The sequence below is a fragment of the Cyprinodon tularosa genome, unplaced genomic scaffold (assembly GCF_016077235.1).
Source record: "Cyprinodon tularosa strain WSP-4 unplaced genomic scaffold, ASM1607723v1 ctg637, whole genome shotgun sequence".
Classification (NCBI taxonomy): Eukaryota; Metazoa; Chordata; class Actinopteri; order Cyprinodontiformes; family Cyprinodontidae; genus Cyprinodon; species Cyprinodon tularosa.
Window position 1 is genome coordinate 671,076 of NW_024039382.1, and position 22,554 is coordinate 693,629.

The following is a 22,554-nucleotide window of genomic DNA, read 5'->3' on the forward strand; positions in this document are numbered from 1 at the left end:
CTCGGCAAAGAACTCATGCTCTTCCTCAACACTGAAGTCCTCAGACATTTTTCTTTCGTTGTTTCTTTCTTTGCACAGGTAAACAGCACATTTCTTCTTCTACGCTTGCATTATCGGCAGAGCAGACGCTGAATGCGCACTTTCATCTGGTTTGGTCTGCCGGTTTCCGTAGACTCGTGAACGCGCTTTTAGGAAATCCTATACACTACTGTTTATGCTCTAAAAACATTCTAAATGACTTCGTTTCGAGTAAATTATGGACGCTACCCACTCAGGACACTTGGAATACATTGGAAGAGCAGTATGGAGGAATATTGACACGTTTTTTGTGGACTTTTATGGACCTTTCTGTCTCGGGCACCATAGACCTCCATTATTTGAATGTCAGCAGACAGCAAGAAGCCTCCCAGATCTCCAGATGCATTTGAGATATCAAAAAAGTACTCCAGAGTGTTGTTCAGCATGGGGGTGAGTAGAAAATGAAGGCTAATCATGTTTGGGGTGTACTATTCCTTTAAATACATTTTCTCATGATTGGGTACGCCTGGCTATGAAGTTAAAATCTTAATGAAGTTACTGTACTAAATTTGTGTTTCAGTAAGTCAGTGAAAAGTAGTTAATGGTATTGAATTTAATAAACTGATTAGGGTACCCAAATATTTTGCACCTGTCAAGTTTTGTTTTAATGCATATTGTACATTTTCTGTTAGTCTAATAAACCTCAGGTAAATACTGAAATATTACTGTGCCCCTCAGTTAGTAGATATATAAAAGCACAAGCAATATATAACTAAATATATGACCTAATATCTGATTAAATAACATTTACCACCCCTACTGAGGTGGGCAATAAATATATTAAATCCAGCCATCTAATCCAGTCATCATCCATTCAGTGGTGGTTTCTCTTTGAATACTAGGGAGGCTAAACCTATTTATTGGTAAAATATGCAAAGTCAAACTTCATGATTGTACTCATTAAACTGCATTAAATATGCACTAAAATGCACCTGATTATGTCAGTATGGTGCACATTCATCAGCAGTATATTCTGCCCTGCCAAAATACGTCACTTCCAGTGAGGCCCAACTTCTTAGGGGTCTATGGAGCCGGAGGGGGGTGGTGGGGTGGGGGCGGGGGTGGTGGGGGGGGGGGGGGGGGGGGGGGGTTGATCGATTACGATCAAATCGATTAGTCAAACATACTTAAAGTCGTAGGTGAAGCGGCTGTTCCAATCGTTGCAGTTCCGATTTCTCCCGAGTGGTGCCAACTTTACACGAGTGAATAAAGTGAATGTGATTGGTCGATTATCAAGGGGGCGGGATTGTTGTGGCGGAAGGTTCCAGAGCAAGTTTGGTTGTGCTCGGTTTGTTGGAAGCATCTTGCAAGCCACTTAGCAACTTAGTGCTAGCAGGTTCCCAATGGGAAATTCCATTGGGACCAAGTGGCACTAAATTGGTGACTTAGAAACGACGCTGTCAAGGAACGCTATGGACAGCGGAAACATGCAAGAGGAGGAGAGTTTAGTGTCAGAGGTCGTGGATGAGTCTCCTCCGTCATCCATTTTTTATCTAGAGGAGGAAAGCGGGGAAGAAGATGTTGTGGAAGAGGACGCCAGGGCGGCAGAAGCTTGGTTTGGTGTAGAAGGCTTCCAGCCGTACATGTTTGAGCCCTTGCCTCGCAACGCTGCCAGTTCTGTTAGCTCTACGCCTGCCGAAGACACAGACGTCCATCCCCGTGAACACTGGGACGCAACTCAATGGGAAAGGAAATTATTCTCATTTCTTATTACAACCGTTGCGTATATCAGCTGCGACATATGAATCAAGATGATATAACCGAAAAAAAATTGATTGACAGATGACCGTTGATATATGATTGGGTGAATTTAGGTGTTCAGGCTGACATAGAACTAACTGGCCTGCAGAAGATAAGGAAAAAACCACAGATTTTAAGACAGGAGTTATGTTAAAAATACAAAATTCATACATTTTGGGACAATATGGTCTGATAAAGAGTACATTTATATACATGTTTAAGCCAGAATTATTTGACATTCAAATATGGCTTCCCTACGAACTTAATAATTTTTGACTGACAGTGGCAAGACAGAGAGGAGGATTTCTTCACGAGTAGAGAGGAAAATGTGATAGTTCAGTCAGATCTTGTGCTGTGCTTGTGGCAACAGTCATTTCACCCATTGTAGTAATGTCTTTTATATGTTTCAACATGCAATACGTGGCTTTTCTATTTAATTAACACCATATATATAAATATATATATATGAGTAAGTGGACATTGACAAGTGATGGATGGACAGACGTACAGTTTGATCATTTTCCATTCACTTTACATTAATTTACTATATTATGTTGCTGAATAACAGAAACCTACAACGAAATGCATGAAGGATCATGGCTGTAAAGTGATAAAATGTGTTGAATGTGTTTGGAAGGATCCATCTGGCTCACGTATGATTTGAGTTGATAACACTCACCAAGTCTAACTTATCAGACTTCAGGCGTATGTGTGGGTCAAGTGTTATCCTTGGTTTTGTCCCTGTTGGAGACCTTTGGCTGGTAGAACCTGAATAAAGAAAGAGGAAGACCAGTTAAACATTTACAGGTGCTGGTCATAAAATTAGAATATCATGAAAAAGTAGATTGATTTCAGTAATTCCATTTAAAAAGTGAAACTTGTATATTATATTCATACATTAGATACAAACTCATATATTTCAGATGTTTATTTTGTTTAATTTTGATGATTACAAATGACAACAAATGAAAATCTCAAATTCATCATATCAGAAAATTAGAATATTGTGAAAAGGTTCAAAATTGATGGCCCCTGGTGCCACACTCTAATCAGCTAATTAACTCAAACCACCTGCAAAAGCCTTTAAATGGTCTTTCAGTCTAGTTCTATAGGCTACACAATCATGGGGAAGACTGCTGACTTGACAGTTGTCCAAAAGACGACCATCGACACCTTGCACAAGGAGGGCAAGACACAAAAGGTCATCGCTAAAGAGGCTGGCTGTTCACAGAGCTCAGTGTCCAAGCACATTAATAGAGAGGCGAAGGGAAGGAAAAGATGTGGTCGAAAAAAGTGTACAAGCAAGAGAGATAACCGCACCCTGGAGAGGATTGTGAAACAAAACCCATTCAAAAATGTGGGGGAGATTCACAAAGAGTGGACTGCAGCTGGAGTGAGTGCTTCAAGAACCACCACACACAGACGTATGAAAGACATGGGTTTCTGCTGTCGCATTCCTTGTGTCAAGCCACTCTTGAACCACAGACAGCGTCAGAAGCGTCTTGCCTGGGCTAAAGAGAAACAGGACTGGACTGCTGGTGAGTGGTCCAAAGTCATGTTCTCTGATGAAAGTAAATTTTGCATTTCCTTTGGAAATCAAGGTCCCAGAGTCTGGAGGAAAAGAAGAGAGGCACTTCATCCACGTTGCTTGAAGTCCAGTGTAAAGTTTCCACAGTCAGTGATGGTTTGGGGTGCCATGTCATCTGCTGGTGTTGGTCCATTGTGTTTTCTGAGGTCCAGGGTCAACGCAGCCACATACCAGGAAGTTTTAGAGCACTTCATGCTTCCTGCAGCTGACCAACTTTTTGGAGATGCAGATTTCATTTTCCAACAGGACTTGGCACCTGCACACAGTGCCAAAGCTACCAGTACCTGGTTGAAGGACCATGGTATCCCTGTTCTTAATTGGCCAGCAAACTCTCCTGACCTTAACCCCATAGAAAATCTATGGGGTATTGTGAAGAAGAAGATGCAATACACCAGACCCAACAATTCAGAAGAGCTAAAAGCCACTATTAGAGCAACCTGGGCTATCATAACACCTGAGCAGTGCCACAGACTGATCGACTCCATGCCACGCCGCATTGCTGCAGTAATACAGGCCAAAGGAGGCCCAACTAAATACTGAGTGCTGTACATGCTCATACTTTTCATGTTCATACTTTTCAGTTGGCCAACATTTCTATAAATCCTTTGTTTTTATTGGTCTTCAGTAATATTCTAATTTTCTGATATGATGAATTTGAGATTTTCATTTGTTGTCATTTGTAATCATCAAAATTAAACAAAATAAACATCTGAAATATATGAGTTTGTATGTAATGTATGAATATAATATACAAGTTTCACTTTTTAAATGGAATTACTGAAATCAATCTACTTTTTCATGATATTCTAATTTTATGACCAGCACCTGTATATAAACCTGACCTCAGTTAATAAAGCAGTTACTGGGAGAATATTAAATTATCTCTATAAAGAGAAAATCTGTACCAATAACATGTAAGCTATTTACTTTAAAACAAAATAAAGAAAAGTGTATCTGAGGACATGAAAAACTTTGCAAGAGGAAAATATCAGGGGATTATCTACAAAACCAGAGAGGATGGACTGATTCTTATTGGATGCGAGTGGAAGTAGCTGTGGTGATAAGGATTTATGTGTGGGGGAAGGGGGGTGATGGAAAGCAGACAATTTAAAAGAGAGGAAGAAGAGTGGATGATTATACAGATGAGAGTGAGGACAACAACATGAGTAGGAAGGGAAAAGGGCCAATGCCTAAATTTAATTTGATGACTTTGTCCCAGATTTATACAGCTGCATAGAAAGATAGTAGATGCTATGTGTGGCTGTGTTCCTGTTTGGCCATCTGAGTGAGAACCATTTTCTTATTTTACCATAAAGTGATGATATTTTCCTGGTCCTCAGAAGATATTTTGCAAGGGGTTAGGTTTAGGGCTCAGCCGTGAATTGGGTTTAGTTCAGGGTTGGGGTGAGATATATATTTGTAATGCTTAGGTTTAAAGGACAAGTCCAGTCAGCAAGAATAATCACTGGCTCATTATCTATAATTAAAACTAATACTTTTGCTGTGATTTAATGAATTTAGCGTTCATCAGTAATAAAAATAAAAACAATTTTCATGCGATCACTCAGTTCAAACTTCTGAAATTACTTTAAATATGAAATTATTTAATATTTTTCAATAAATGATCAGTGCTTTAATTCAGAGTAATTTTCATGGGAATGTGCTTTACTGGAGGCATCCATGTTTGTCAAAGAACACTACTGCCACCTACTGGTTTGTGACGTCATGCTGCGGTATCGGCTGTTGATCAAGTCCCAGTGCTGTATCTGGTGTTTGTCACAACGCGCTATTATCCAAGTCATCTTGAAAACATTCTTCTTCCAAATGTTGGCTACATATTACGCGTTTTTTCTCTGGCCAGAAGTTCGATTGCAAATCCTCCCTCTTCAAGTTGGCGATCCAACGACCAACCCGTCCGTGGAGGATCAGGAATCAGAAAGGTGAAATAACTCTTTTTTTTCACTTTTACCCGATGTATTCCAGCATCCAGCTGCCATGTATGTGGGCATTGTCAGTTTCACTATAGCTCTGGTGAATTTCAATGGTGAAGTCCTCTGGAAATCTTCAATAATTGTTGTTGATTGCAGATGTGTCTAGTAGTTCCCATTGATTTAGCTTGTAAAGCGGGGAGAATGGCGCTAGGCTTACCGCACCGTGACGTCACTGCCGGAAGATGGCAGGAGGGAGGGGTTACTATATTTGGGTAAAAATGGCCGCTCCAAGACTCGGGATTGCCATGAAAATCTTTCATTTTCATTCAGTTTTTTCATTTTTTTACAAATTATTGTCAAATTGATTAAATCACCACCAAATGATTGGTTTTAGGTATAGATAATAATCCAATGATTATTCTTTGCTGAAAGGACTTTTCCTTTAAAAAACACGTCCCCCAATCATTCATCATTACTGGTTCATAGCAAAGCATCCGTGACCTTTCTCCATCACTGACTGGCTAATGTCATCTGCCGGGGTGTTTACCATAGAGAACTACTTAAGTGGCGCCACAAATTATGCTAGTTTTAGCAGCAGGTGGATCTGGAGTGATAAACTTCGCACTCACAATCGATGCGTTCTGGTATGAAGAGGAATCTTTTAAAGTTGCTGGAGGAAACCGCTTTTTTCAGGATTTAGCAATTGGTGCAATTAAACTCTTCATTCTATCTATATTAAATGCACCAGTTGAAAGAGCTTTTTCACAAGTTGCTGTGCTTAAAGACAAGTCCAGAAATCGCATGGGCCTGCCGATCCTGTCAAGTTTGATGGATGTGTGAACTGGACTAACAGGGAATAGATGGAGGTCAGCAACATTCCATCCTCCCCGACAGTTATTGGGGAGATTTCATTCAACCATGGGCTGATCATAAATCACAATGGATTGTATTTTACTTCACCTGAGTAAAAGTTCAGCGTTCAGGTTTTCAATGTTCCAGCCAAAAATCTAATAAACATTAAAGGTAAGAATTCAAAATCAACCATAATAAATATCATTATTTCAGTTATGTAAAATTAGCTTAGCATATCTGAGTGTGCACTGATCCTAGTTTGTCTTCTAAATGTAAAAAGAGGGAGTAGTCTACATGGTTATGAATCCATCTGCAGACATGTTAGTACCGGTATGTGATGTGTCACATGACACTTAGTGGATCTGACATCGCTGTGGTGGCTGGGTCACAGTTGTTTATGGAAAACAACTCTGGGCAGATTTTGTTAGATTGTAGTGTTTTGTTATTCAACATATAGGGTTTAATTAAGTTGTACTGAAGTGTGTTGATGTTCACACAGCTTTGTTTATAGATGTTTGAGATCGGCCTGTTTTCCAGTGTAGTCCTGTTTCTCTGACTGTGACTGGCTGGATGTGCTCTCTTTCATCCTCTGACATGGGAGCTGGCTCGGAGCTCGTCTGCCTGGCTGTGTGTTCGTGGACGGGGGCGCCTGTGGAGCTGGTTGACAGTTGCCTTTTGTATCTCTGCTTCTGTCTCCTTGAACCCCAGTCGGCCTCAGCAGATGGCCACTCACACTGAGCCTGGTTCTGCTGGAGGTTTCTTCCTGTTAAAGGGGAGTTTTTCCTCTCCACTGTCGCTACAAGCATGCTTAGTGTGACAGATTACCTTCGAGTCAATGAGTCGATACAATCAGCTGGTTTTCCTTAGATAGAAACTTTGAACCAATTTGACTGGATGATCTGGTGAACTATAAAGTGCCTTGAGATGACATGATGTGAATTGGCACTATAGAAATAAACTGAATTGAATTATTATTAATTAGTTGATGATTATTTGAATAATGGATCAATCACTATAAAACAGATTCATTGTTTCAGCCCTTATCCTGTTATATAAAGGACGTAATGAAAAGTAATAGGGTGCTGACTCAGATTGGTGTGGATGTAATCATCTTGATATCTTTGTTTCTCAGACACTGCATTGAAGGCGCTGGTTGCTTTAGTTAAAATGTAAGAGTATGTATTTGTTTATTTCCTAAGAATGTTGAGTTATTCGGAATATAACTATATTGAACCTGACTTGACAGACTCCACTTATGGCTTAATTACTTATAAACAGAGATTTGACTTATTGTGGACCTTAAAATTTTGTCTTTGAGCAGCTATGATATAAAACAGATTTTTAGCAAGTCAGTTTATTTACAAGTTCTTTAGAAACTAATGTTTGTAACCAGTTTATTATTTAGAATGGTTTATCCAGATGATTTCATCAGGTAACAAACCTGCAGCTTTTACTCCTGAAGAATATGCTGGGCATCTTTTATTTACCTTTAAAGCAATCACTCATACTAGGTATGAATGTTTTGAGAGTTGAGAGAACAAAATCTTTTTTAACAGGAATAAAAATCTTTAGCCCTATATGCCATGTTTTGCCTTGAAATATTATCTATATCATACTATTGGCATCATTATTATTACAACCATAACATTGGTTACAGTGCATAGAACAATATGCATATAGCATCAGGAAAATCCTTCAGCATCCATGTGTGATCACCTGAACACATGCTGCTGACATCTGTCTAAGCTAGCAACCGGAGCGGCCAATAAGAGGCTGAAAGGGAGTTAAGTGGACGCTGCATCTAGGATATAACCTTGGCTGAGGTAATCCCAGTCAATAGGATTGGAACAAGCTGTCGGATGGCTCCCAGCCAGGGGCCACTCTTCATTTCAAAGCCTCTGGTCTGAGGAATAACTTTTGATTAGTTCTAGTTTGGAAGGAAATTTACACTTATTAACTTTCATAGTTCCTATCCCAAAAACATTTGTGTCTCTTGCATCAGTAAAAGGCTTACTGCATGGCAGCATATTGTGTATTTAGACCTGATTCCGGGATTCCTGATACCCTTAGCTAATGGCCTTTGTATGGCATTTTAAAATGCAACTCAAAACCCATCTGTTCAAGATTGCTTATTCTCTTTAAAAATATCAATTTCACTGTCACAGCCTCTGTATTTTTTAAATGTTTTTAAATGTCCTTTTAATTATTATTTTTACTGACACTTTTTATGTTTTTGTACGGTGACCTTGAGTGTCCAGAAAGGCGCCTTTTTAAATAAAATGTATTATTATTATTATTATTATTATTATTATTATTATTATTATTAATAAAAACAGAATTTAGGAAAAATAAAAAAACATGCATGTCCCGACATCCCTTATGTTTCTTATCATTTGAGAGATCTTCCAGGGTTACTTGGGCTGAAAATGCATCTCTCTTAAAGGTTCACCTTTGCCAATTGATCCAAAGTAATTAGATAAATACTTTTTTCAATGCTTTCACTTTTACTTTTTATTTAGAAAAGCATTTTTAGCTATCATTTTCAGTGTCAGAGAGTGAGAGCTACATTTTTTGATGTGTCTTGAATAAAATGAAGCTAAATAATGTTAGCATGTGTGTTCTGGTCCTGTTTCTAGCTCAAGTTAGTGCATCCTCTTAATGCCTCTTAATGCCCAAACAGTTCAAGATTTTCTTATTTAAACAGATAAATTACAGGAACCCTTATGTGGCACCAGAATATGAGTCTCAGACTTTCTGTCAGCGGTGTTACTGAAAAAAACTCTGTTTATCTTACATCTTCTTAGGATCAGTACTCAAGTTGAGGGGGGATGGCATCCGACTTCTTAAAAAAATCTTAAAAATCATCCTTTCTTAAGTGACCATCCCCCGTGACATTTATTACTGAATGTGTAAAATTCTATTATATATATATGAGTGAAAGACAGATGCCATCTGTGCTGGCCAATAATGGCTTTTCTACAAAATATTAACATTCTGTTTGTCCAGGGGGTCAAATACTTGTTTTTCCTCATCAGATGGTTATCAATTTTAATAAATTCATATGATGGGATTTTCTGGAATTTTCTTTGGGATTCTGTCTCTCACTGTTAGAATGTACATATGATTAAAATTATAGATCGTTGCATTCTTTGTAAGTGGGCAATCCTGCAAAATCAGCAAGGGGTCAATATATATATATATATATATATATACACACACACACACACACACACACACACACACACACACACACACACACACACACACACACACACACACACACACACACACACACACACACACACACACACACACGTGTATATGATACCATAAATCCCACTCATTTGAATGATAATCTGATTAGTGCACAAGCAGGTGAATAGAAATCCTTCTCTGGAATTTCTCCTTTCAGTTCTGATCCGCTACATTTGTTTTGTTCGGTTACATAAAAATGCAATCTTATGGCCATTAATGGCTATTTTCTCCTCAATCAGATGCAAGTATATCATAACAATGCATCTAATTACCTTACCTCTTTACTAAGTAATGCAATATTTTACATGTAATATTTTACATATTTAAAGTTTTTATCTTAAAACCTCAAAGTTCTATTTACTATTTCATTGTACATTTCATTACTGCCACCTTGCTGAGGACTTTTAGGTTCCCTTCTGTGTTGTAGTTTCAATTAAATCCCAAAGCTCTCCATTCTATCTAATCCCAAATCTCTGCATGGGAGCAAATGCTCCCAGATTTTCATCCTCAGACCAGACAGTTTATCTAATAAGAGTCTGCTGGCTGGAGCTTAAAAAACAAATCCCAGGAAATATTGTCTGTGATTCGGCAGGTGATTAATACAGTCTGAAAGGTAATGGGTGACACAGCTTTTTTTAAATCTATATTATGCAAGAAGGATGAAGGTGAGAATAATGTGTGAAAATGATCATGGAAAAATAATGATAACACAAAATCCTTAAGTTCTTAAAATAAAATGCAAGTTTTGAAATGGAGACTAGGTCGTGGTGAATGCAAACCTTTTTAGGAGTAGTAAAAGATACATTTGACCGCAAAGAAAAAATAATTATCAGAGGAGACTTAAAATAAACTGTGGCTTTATGGTATAGAGCTGCGGTCCCCAATCACCGGGCATTTGGTACCGGGCCGCACAGAAAAAAATATATATTTATAATTTATCGACGATCAGAGTCTGAGTGATGTTTTATTTTGAAAAATATAAGACATTGGGGTATTATCTCCCAATTACATCAGTCGGTGCATCTGTGCCTCTTGACACAGGTTGTTAATTCAGGTCAAGACGCATCCTATCTATAACATCCTATCTTTGTGAAGCAGGATTTTCTACGGTTACAGCGACCAAAACAGAGCCAGACTGGGAAGACTGGACATCAGGAGCACAATTCGTGTGTCATTGTCTCCCATTACGCCTAGATGGGACTGGTTTGTTTCGGTGAAGCTCAGGGCTCCCACTAATTCAACAAAATTGTGAGTTTTATTTTTATGTTGTTTGTATTTGATTTTATGCCAGTCGTATCATTTTATTAGCTCGTATTTACCCCCCACACTTTAAAGGCCGGTCCGTGAAAATATTGTCTGACATATAACCGGTCCGTGGCGCAAAAAAGGTAAGGGACCGCTGGTATAGAGGACGGTCTTTTATTTCAGGGTGGATCAAATAAGAGGTCCTCCTAATTGTAAATTATTCTGGCGATATTTTTACATGAGGCCGTCCACAGTTAGCTAATTTCTTTCTGCGCATGCGCACTCTCAGGCTTAGCTCTGTGTTGAGCTACGGTTTCAGACAGTCATTGAAGCTCACCTTTCTCACTGTGGTTCTTTAAAAATGGCCGAGGATCATAAGAGAAAAAGTGTCTACGAAGTGTATGAGAAGAAAAGACAGGCCTCAGAAGAGGCATATATATCCCAGAATGCTTTGCGCAGAGAGCTCTCCTCGCAAAGCATCATGGCATTTGCTGTCACAGCAGCCCGCTGTCGCCATAGGCTGTCACTACCTGACAGCAGCGACTGATAACAAAGATGGCGCAGGCATCTGTCCCAACGGTCAGCTAACTGAGTTCACTATAAAGTCCACTATATAGTCCCCGCCGTATGTAGACACAGTGAACGTGTATGAGCTATGAGAACAGCATCATTTAAACAGGGGATTATGCACAAAGAGAAATTGGCTTGTGCATGCTCTTGCACGAGCATTTAGTTTTTTAAGTGCAGAGGGCGGGTCTTTTAAAAAAATCCTCCACAATACCTTTAATGCTCAAATAAAAACAGGAGAAATTAGTATGTTTTTTTTTTATCCTTGTTATTTTTGTTTCTTGACATGGACTTTTATTCTTAGCCATATAGATAATGAGGTAAGCAAAAATAAGGTAAAAAAAACACAAAAAAAACAGAATGCATGATGCAGACCCAATGGATGCCTTTGAAATAGTATCTTCAGCTGTGGTATTGGTAGATAAGAGGCTTATGGGGAGACGGTTACCTGCTTTTAGGGACGGTTTAGTTTAGTTGTACCTGAAATATGAATATCTGGAGGACAGATGTCTGGAGAGGGTGAAGACACTGGAGCTGGCTCCTCTGCACAGATCTGCACCAAGAGAACCAAAGAAAACGACTGAAATAAAAGCAGAGCTCACGCAGAACAGAGAAAAGATTTTAGTAACCTTTCAGGGTAATATCTTTGACTTTTAGGACACCCTGAGATTAATAAAGCCGACTCTTAAACTGTTTTGTACTGACTGAACAATCAAGAAAAAGAATAAAGCTCATTGTTGTATCAGTTTAAGGATATCTGAAAAGTTGGGTCTTCAAATTACCATTTTCAGAACGTTTCCCGATAAGACTTAGGCAAATGTAATGCGTCTAATGTTATTTAAATTTGTCACCTACTTGTTGGTTTATCTATTTATTTCACAAAAACTGTTTATAATAAAACTGGTGACATTATGAAATAAAACCAGAACTCAGATCCTCTAATTAGAAATCAGAAAACATCAAAGTGCAAATTAGTCTTAGTTTTGCACACAAGCCATATCATATCATATCATGCCACTTTTATTTAAAAAAAGGATGATTATTTTATTTTTATTTGAGGCTTTTTCTCTTTAATCCTTGAGTTATGCCCTTTATAAGCAACCTCTGTGAATTTTCATTTATAACTTGTTCATTATATAAGAAAATTAGTCCAATTAAAATAGGTAAACAACCAATTGCCCAGGAATTAAAATAAGTTGCACTGGATTGTTTGTAAAAAAAACAACATTGCACATGCAATTAAAGGTGGTGTTGTAGGTAATACACTAAGATTTTGTGTGCAATGGATAACTGGTGCAGGTTTCACAGTCCAGACTGTTTAATTGAGGGTGCTGTGAGATAAAAGAGATGAAATTCAAAGTTTGAGGTGATGTTAATAAAATAAACCCACAGAAAAAAACAAACAAATATAAAAACACATTTTAATCATAAAACACTCTTTCTATATGCATTTTAAAGTGCATGAAAATGATAAAAGATAGAGTTAAATGATGAAATATCAGTCATGTTAAAAGAGAATCACTTTTTGTCTTTCAGTCTGGAAAAATCAAACTACACAAAGCTTCATCTGCAAACAAAGTGCAGCTGTGGAGAACCCAGCTGCTTCTTCCCCTACGGGTTGGGTGAGGGTTTCCTGTTAATGTTTACTCTTATTAACATTACAATATTTGAATTCAGTTAGGATGTTTAATTTTCGTTGTTTAATTGCATTAATACTATCAACATTATTCTGTCCTGTCCAGGTTGGAACATGAAGCAGACAACTATATCCTGCGCCAGCTTATAGCATATAGAAGCATCCCTCCAGTGCATTTAAACATAATGTAGGATTAAAATGATATAATCCTGCAGCTTCAAATGGCGTTGCTAGATTGATGATACCTCTCTTTTTTATTGACAGTCAAAAATTTTCATATGTGAACATTGTTAGGTTAAAAAATTTAGATTCGTAAAAGAGAGACTGAGTTCACACAGATAGGGATTTTCAAACAGCTTCTGCAGAAGGGGAAGAGGGCCGCACCCAACTCACTACTCTCTCTCTCCGACCCCCCTCCTTGCAATGCCTTATTTATTAACAGAACATAACAAATGGTTACAAAAGAGGGTATTGCTCTGACAGGACAGTTGATCAGGTCATAAGACAGGATGCTCTTGACTGAATCACAAGGCAGAGTGAAGCATCTCCTTTCTACAATGTTTCATAAGCACACATTAATTGTATAATCATCATTGAATAAACCTAACAAACATGTTAACATGTTCACATTTGCCTCCTTGTCGCCAAAATGGTAAAACATTTGTTCGTGACTTTTAAGCATGCTAAATATAGATGCAAAAACTGCACCCACATTCATTTCAGAATTGATAAATTGGATTGCAGGTGTAAATCTCCAGTATTTTACAGGTTCTGATGTTTAGCATATGTTCTGCATATATATTTGAAAACAAGGATGCTAAATGGACTGCACCTGCTTTTTCTGCACTTCACAGGCCCAAACCCCACTGAAAACTAGTGAGAAGATCATATCTACATATACCTTACTTAGATCATCTTCTAAGGAAGGTACAGGTAAATATTGTTGACATCTACATGGAAGGACATGGAATCTTCCATTTTTGGAGGCAATGCTAACGTGTCATCAAAAGCCTGACAAGAAAAGATCTCTGTTTATAAGGCTTAATTCCATACCTTCCACTTTGTATGACACTAAGGCCCACGAATGGGAAGTACATTCTATCACATGTACCCCACTACCCAGCTATGCCAGTGGCCTTTGTGGGGCTTTTGGAAGGGGACAGATTTGAGTGGCTGCATTGCTGTGCGTGCAAACAAGGCAAACAATAGGCTCAAAGAAGTCCAGTGCCAAGCACAGAGCAGATTAGAAGTAGAATGTGTTAGATCATGAGGGGAAGATGAGGAACAATAGCTTGGTATAAAGAAATAGACTGGAGAGAGAGCTGCTGTTTCCCCCCTCTGTGAATGATTTACTTTCAGGAGCAAAAAGGTAGAATATAAAATATATATCTTATGAATCTGGAAAATCTTAGGATGATTTTGAGGCGTTAAAATGTTATAAGTTCAACCTAACGTCACCTTAACATATATTGAACAGTCTTGGTTTAAAGAATTAAGCGCTGATTCATCATTAAAAGTTGTTCACTTTTATGCGTTATGTTTGCTGCTTTATAACTGAACAAGCTGGAAATGCACTGGTGAATTTAGAAAAACTCAATCGTGCATTTATCTGTAAAAGAATTGATTACTGCTACAGTGTCTTCACAGGTTTTGCCGGTTCTGAAGTCCTTCCACTGGCTCTCTGTAGCTCAGAGAATAGACTTTAAAATCCTTCTGTTAGTCTAGAAATCACTGAATAGATCACCACCTCAATCCATAACAGATCTGTTGTCAGTGCATCTACCTCCCAGACCACTCAGGTCTTCTAGTTGCAGTCCACTCTCCCCACCCAGAACTAGAACCAAACATGGAGAAGCAGCATTTAGTTCCTATGCTCCATTGATCTGGAACAGAAGACTAGAAAAGAGCTGAAAGCCTGAGTTCTTTGAAGTCAAAGTTGACATTTTATTATCAAATTCATGTAAAGCACTTTGAATTGTCCATGTACTGAACTGTGCTTTACAAAAAAATTGCCTTGTGTTGAATAGGACCCTATCTGATTTCATTGACTTTTGCACTGCTGGAACCTTTTTAACTTAGATGACTCTGTAATGCAAAGTGACAATCATACCATGACTACATACTATAGAGCAGTCATAGGGACAGATCCTTAGAAGGCTAAATGGACTGCAGCTGGTTAACAACCATCAACAACCAAAACAATACCAGATTTCTGCACCAGTATTTTTACATCTTTACTTGGTCTCAACAAATCAATTATTCCCATTTTGACAAACATAAAGGTGTTATTGTCAGGATACTGGGGTTTGTGTACGTTTGCACTTGAGTTCTGTGGGTTCTCCACTGGAGCTTGGTGGAGGGCTACTCTCTGGACTGTCTAGGATTGGTGTGTTCTTGAAACATATCAGGAGCTGGCTGCCAGTTGTTAACACAGAGAGTTTAACCTGGTCTCTTTTTTAACTTTGATAATTGGTCCCTTTAAAGATGCTCCCTGCTGATTACTTTTGCTTCTTTTTTTAAGGGACCCTAGAACCCAACCTGACTTCCTTCTCCATGCTCATGCTTTTCTTCACACCAATCACTAGTACTTAAAACAACATCTCCATGACCAACAGCCATAATCATTCCAGTCCTCATGTGCTACCTATCTGCCCTCCGCTGCCTCATCTATCATTCAATACCTGCTATAACAAACATAACCCCAGGACTCCACTCAGTCACAAACCCCTGGCGTTTCAAAAAGAAAACTCCCTCATATTTCCAGATTATTCCTCATTTGTTTTCCTTGTTCGCATCTGTCTCCCCCTCAGTGGCCTCACTTTCCTGTTTACCCAGCAGACTCCCAAGCCAAGATCAACTATATGTATAACAATTAACCAACACTATGACAAAATAGCTAAATGGAAACCATGTTACTCCATCTGTTAACATTAAACTATCCAAAAGATATTAATATGGGGCTAAACCTTCTTTAACCGTTAATCTGGCCAACAGCTACTAAAAGTGGCTAAAACTAGAGGTGTCAAAAGTATTCTTAGATCCCTTTCAGCACTGACCAAAAAACCTGCTCAAAAAGGCAAGCAATCGAGTGTCAGTGGCAGTGGGAACGGTCCATTGACCTTCTTCAACCTGGTAAACTACTCGGCATGTGACATGGGTAAAAATTGCCTTCAAACAGCTCATCCACTCGCCACTGATACCCTTGAACATGTCACAACTTTGTGCCAATCAAGTCTCTAACAAGCTAACTCTGATTGCATTTGATAAGCATGGAGCAGCACTGGTAAGTAGGGAGCCCCTCTGATGACATGGTCAAAAAAAATTTTTAATTGTGGCCACGCAATAAGTATAACGTGCGAACGAAATACTACTTCGTGGCCATGCAATAAGTTTAACGTGCGCACGAAATACTTATTAATAATATCAATAAATCCGCCCCTGTTTTCAGGCTTATGTTAACTGTAATGACTTATCTTGGAGAGGCTGCTATGTAAACGGGCATTTAGTCCTTCGTTTAGCTATGCTGCGGTTGTTTACACTACGCCTTTTCCACCTAAAATGGCGTCTTAGCAAAAAATGTCACGTGAGTGGCGAAGACCGACTGGGTAAGCAAATCAAGCGTGCCTTAGACCTTAGAGAAGGCGCGCTCAATTTGCTTACCCAGTTGTCCAGGAATGATATTAATATTATTAATAAGTATTTCGTGCGCACAATAAACTTATTGCGTGGCAACGAAGTAGTATTTCGTGTGCACGTTATACTTATTGCGTGGCCATGAAATACTACTTCGTGGCCACAATTAAATTATTTTTTTGACCATGTCATCAGAGGGGCTGCGTAGGTAAGAGAGATTCAGATGGACAAAAGAGCCCTGCCCTGCCTGCCTTCCATGTTGCTCTCTATTTTTTATTATTCTGATTTCTATTGCACTGATGACATCATTTACGCCAAACCAGCATGATGACATCACAAGATACGCAGCAGTGCGCAGACAAAGACTACACAGCTGCCGGTCAGGATTTTTGCCAAGTGGCAATGTTAACCCGCTAATTTCAGTGGATAGGCAGCTTTATTATTTACCTAATTGGGCAATTAGTGAAACTTCACCATTACTGACAGGTTGTATGGTCTACAGACAGGCTAATGAAGAGTGTCTGCAGACCAAAACAAGATGAGTGACATCAACGACTCTCTTTACCTCCATCCAGTTGCTAGCCCCTCTGACCCCTATATAAATATTAGCAAAGGATAAAAACACAACAAAACCTTCTGAAAGATCATATCTAGTGAGGTATGACACTATTAGTAGGACAGTTTCAACTGAACTGGAGTTCTTAATGAGCAACTAAATATTTTTAGATCTCTGGTTTTCATAGCATTCACTTCGAAAATGACAATTAAGTTTAAATAGACTTGAAACATCCACGTTTATTAATGGAGGAATAAATGGGGAATATGTCAGGATGCATCTTAGAATCTTATCGATCATCTCATGCATCTTTATACTGTACACTCGATTTCCCCTCATAGTTGTACAGTGACAACTATGAAAAACCATCATCAATGGAGCCCCAACTCAACAAGTCACCATGACAACATGCAGGAGGAAGGGTCTATTTCATACAGCTGGAACTGGAGATTTCAATGCAGAATAAAATACTTCTTCCATCACACAGTAAATACTATAAACTATGAAGCTGTTATGACACATCAATTCAATTCAGTTTATATATATAGCGCCAGTTCACAACACCTCATCTCAAGGCACTTTACAGTTCACCAGATTATCCATTCAATTAGATTCAAAGTTTTCTATCTAAGGAAAACCAGTTGACTCATTGACCCAAAGGCAATCCCTCACACTAAGCATGCTTGTAGCGACAGTGAAAAGGAAGACTCCCTTTGAACAGGAAGAAACCTCCAGCAGAACCAGGCTCAGTGTGAGTGGCCATCTGCTGAGGCCGACTGGGGTTCAAGGAGACAGAAGCAGAGATACAAAAGGCAACTGTAAAAAGCGGCCCTGTCCAGGAAACACAGACAGGCAGACGAGCTCCCAGCCAGCTCCCATGTCAGAGGATGAAGAGAGCACATCCAGCCAGTCCCAGTCATAGAAACAGGACTACACTGAAAAACAGGTCGACCTCCAACATCTATAAATAAAGGTGTTGATGGAAGCAGCACAGCTGATATTTCTCTCCATCAATGTTCTTTCATCCAATTATTTTTATTTTTTATGCACAAAACAACGAATAAAAATTCCCTGACTTAATCATTAAATAAATCAATGTGATTGGTTTCCTGGAGAGCAGAGACAGACACTGAAAAACAGCTGCTCCCGATCAAGTTAGCTCTGGTGAGAATGTTACTACGGCTACATAAACAGATGTTGAGTAAACTCCCTTGGCGAAATGGAAAACTAAGTTTCCCTGATATCAGGGTTAAAAAACCTCAGTTTTCAGTAAACCTGCTTTGTGAAACTGACCACAAATACTGAGTGCAGTAACTCCTTGGCAAATATGGTCCCAGAATACCTGTTGCTGTATCCTAGAAAGTGTTAAGAAAAACGGCAGAAGCTGAAAATATTTCTGCTTTTAGAGAAGCCTTGTTCTTGCAAAAGTAAAAAAAAGACTTAGCTGTAGTAAAACCCAGACAGAACTATGAAATGTAATAAACCTGACCTCAGGTGATCGGATGTGAACTTTTAGGCGTCCAGAGTTGTAGCTGTTGGCTGCGGCTCGCTGTACTCCGTTGTGGAGCGATGTGCTGCTTGGAAAAAGCCCTTTTCCTGGGATGAAGGCGATGTCCACCGTGTTATCTTGACTGAAAATAATTAGAAAAGACGCAACAATAAATGAAATGTGCCAATTCCATCCATCCATCCATCCATCCATCCATCCATCCATCCATCCATCCATCCATCCATCCATCCATCCATCCATCCATCCATCCATCCATCCATCCATCCATCCCTCCCTCCCTCCCTCCCTCTCCCCAGCCACTTGGACCAGCTCCTCCGGGGGAATCCCAAGGCACTCCCAGGCCTGCTGAAGAAATATAGTCTCTGGAGCGTGTCCTGGGTCTCCCCCTGGGCCTCTTCCCGGTGGGACGTGACCGGAACACCTCAGGCAGACGTCCAGGAGGCATCCTAAATAGATGCCCGAGCTGCTTTAACTGGCTATTCTTGACTTAGAGGAGCAGCGGTTCTACTCTGAGTCCTCCCCTGATGACTGAGCTCCTCACCCTATTTCTAAGGGAGAGCCCAGACACTAAAGAGAAAACTCATTTCCGCCGCTTGTATCCGGTATCTCGTTCTTTTGGTCATGACCCAAAGCTCATGACCATAGATGAGAGTATGAATGTAGATCAACCGGTAAATCGAGAGTTTCGCTTTTTGGCTCAGCTCTCTCTTCACCACAACAGACCGGTGCAGCGCACGCTTCACAGCAGACGCCGCACCAATCCGCCTATCGATATTCCGCTCCATCTTCCCCTCATTTGTGAACAAGACCACACGATACTTAAACTCCTTCACTAGGGGCAGTACATCCTCCCAAACCCGGAGAAAGCAATCTACCCTTTTCTGGCTCAAGACCATGGTCTCTGATTTGGAGGCACTGATCCTCATCCCGGCCGCTTCTTACTCGGCTGTGAACCGCTCCAGTGAGAGCTGTAGATCACGCCCTGATGAAGCCAACAGAAGCACATCATCTGCGAATAAGAGAGACATGATCCTAAGGCCACCGAAACAGATCCCCTCAACACCTGCGCCTAAGAATTCTGTCCAGAAAAGTTATGAACAGAATTGGTGACAAAATGCAACCTTGGCGGAGTCCAACCCTCACCTGAAACGAGTCTGACTTACTGCCGGCAACGGGACCAGACTCTGACACCGTACAGAGACCTAACAGACTTTATTAAAAGGTACTCCATACTCCCAGAGTACCCCCTACAGGACCCCCCCCCCCAAGGGACACGGTCGGATGCGTACATTCTACAATACACATGTAGAATGGTTGGGCAAACTCCCATGCACCCTTCAGAATCCTGCTGAAGGTGTAGAGCTGATCCAGTGTTCCACGGCCAGGACTAAAACCCCACTGCTCCTCCTGAATCCCAGATTCAACTATCTGACAGACCCTCCTTTCCAGGACTCCGAAATAGACCTTACCAGGGTTAAGAGTGTGATTCCTCTGTGGTTGGAACACACCCTTCGGTCCCCTTTTTTAATAATGTGCAAATTAAGCAGAGGTGTCTAGTAACTACAAATACTTCGTTACTGTGTTTAAGTACACTTTTTAGGAATCTATACTTTACTCCATTACTTATTTTTCTTCCTACTTCTGACTTCTACTCATTGCATTTTCACACAAGTATCTGTATTTTCTATTCCTTACATTTTTAAAAAAAATTTTACTCGTTGGCTACGGTTTAATGTTTATAAATATTTATTTCCCGTCATGTGCTCCATCCAATGCAGATCATTGGCTCCATCCACATCTAGTGAAAACTAGTGTGATTGGATGAGTCATAGAACACAAACACTCATTGGTTAGCTAAAGGAAATCATCAGAAGCAAGCAGGTGTTCTTCAAACTGCTAACGTGAATTGTCTATGCCATGCTACAATGTGGGATTCAGAAAAAGATGTTGAAATGTCTGAAAGGAGCACATACCTTTTTACTTTTACTTGAGTAAAAAGGTCAAGTTGATACTTGTTTTTAAACTGCAGTATCTATACTTCTACTTAAGTAACAAATGTGTGCACTTTTGACACCACTAAAATTATTGAAGATAAAATCGTAATGTTTGAATTTACACATCAATGCACCTTGATGAGAATATTTGGATCTATCATCTTTTCTATTACTTGCTTCTAAAACACCTGAATTTTCCACTGTGGGACATCAAATCAGAAGCCTTCTCTACTCTTAGGTCTCGTTATATATTTGTCAGTGAGATCACTCTAACGTGTCTTTAATTAAACTAAAAAATAATAATCTCAACCGCCCTGCTTTAAGTTACACATGAATGCTATTTTCTAACTTACCTGTGCTTAACTTTGCTCAGCATGCCTTTCGCCTCTTCATAAGTCACACCAATCAAAGACTCCTTGTTGATGGCGATGAGCTGATCTCCTGGCCTCAGACGACCATCCTGCACACAGAGACAAGCTCTTTATATCCCTCATGGGGAGAATGATCACAGGGGCTACGGAAGAGGATTAGGGCCACTGGAAAAAAAAAAAAAAAAAAGATTTTTAAATTTTATTTCAGTTTAACATGGGAAAAAGTCAGAATTCTGACTTTTTTCTCAGAATTCTGACTTTATTCTCAGACTTTCGACTTTGATCTCAGAATTCTGACTTTGATCTCAGAATTCTGACTTTTTTCTGAGAATTGACTTTTTCTCAGAATTCTGACTTTTTTCTGAGAATTCTGACTTTAATCTCAGAATTCTGACTTTTTTCTCAGACTTTTGACTTTGATCTCAGAATTCTGACTTTTTTCTCAAAATTCTGACTTTTTTCTCAGAATTCTGACTTTTTCTCAGAATTCAGACTTTTTTCTCAGAATTCTGACTTTTTCTCAGAATTCTAACTTTTTTTCTGAGAATTCTGACTTTAATCTCAGAATTCTGACTTTTTCTCAGAATTCTAACTTTTTTTCTGAGAATTCTGACTTTAATCTCAGAATTCTGACTTTTTTCTCAGACTTTTGACTTTGATCTCAGAATTCTGACTTTTTTCTCAGAATTCTGTCTTTTTTCTCAGACTTTTGACTTTGATCTCAGAATTCTGACTTTTTTCTCAGAATTCTGTCTTTTTTCTCAGACTTTTGACTTTGATCTCAGAATTCTGACTTTTTTCTCAGAATTCTGTCTTTTTTCTCAGACTTTTGACTTTGATCTCAGAATTCTGACTTTTTTCTCAAAATTCTGACTTTTTTCTCAGAATTCTGACTTTTTTTTTGATAATTCTGACTTTTTCTCAGAATTCTGACTTTAATCTCAGAATTCTGACTTTTTTCTCAGAATTCTGACTTTTTTTCTGAGAATTCTGACTTTTTCTCAGAATTCTGACTTTAATCTCAGAATTCTGACTTTTTTCTCAGAATTCTGACTTTTTCTCAGAATTCTGACTTTAATCTCAGAATTCTGACTTTTTTCTCAGAATTCTGACTTTTTCTCAGAATTCTGATTTTTTTCACAGAATTCTGACTGAATTCTGACAATAAAAAAGTTAGAATTCTGACTTTCTTCCTATGTTGAACTAAAAAAAATTTTTTTTTAAATCAGTTAACTTTTTTTTTTCCAGTGGCCCTAATCCTCTTCCGTACAGGGGCTCATTCTGTTAAAGCGGATTTCTAAACATTTGTTGGCAGTGCCGGCTCTGGACACACAGCAAGGAAAATATATGAAACCTCTGATGTAGGTAGTATTTTTCTCCTTTCAGTGTTTTCAGTTATGTCGCTATTTATTCAGAGAAGAAGGATCTTTAAAGTAGAGATTAGCTTAGATCTATTGCTTTTAATTTAGCTTCACTGTATTTGTTTGTTATAATGACCAAAAACATGCTGACAAGAAACAGGCTGAGTTGGGTCAAAAAAATTGTCTGTTTCAAACTAGTTCAATTTAAATCCCAGATACCCTAACTTTAGCAGAAGG

The 22,554-nt window shown here is 39.0% G+C and overlaps 1 protein-coding gene across 4 annotated transcripts in view; it reads right to left on the minus strand.

Moving 5' to 3' along the window:
• si:dkeyp-72e1.9 (syntaxin-binding protein 4) overlaps positions 1-22,554 on the minus strand; it is a 156,253-nt gene that overhangs the window by 26,329 nt on the left and 107,370 nt on the right. For all 4 annotated transcript variants that reach the window (XM_038308415.1, XM_038308414.1, XM_038308417.1 and 1 more), the window contains exons 9-12: positions 20,939-21,045; positions 18,571-18,712; positions 11,737-11,809; positions 2,498-2,586 (exon numbers count right to left, since the gene is read on the minus strand). In XM_038308415.1, coding sequence (XP_038164343.1) covers positions 2,498-2,586; positions 11,737-11,809; positions 18,571-18,712; positions 20,939-21,045 — 411 coding nt within the window. The remainder of the gene's footprint in view (positions 1-2,497; positions 2,587-11,736; positions 11,810-18,570; positions 18,713-20,938; positions 21,046-22,554) is intronic.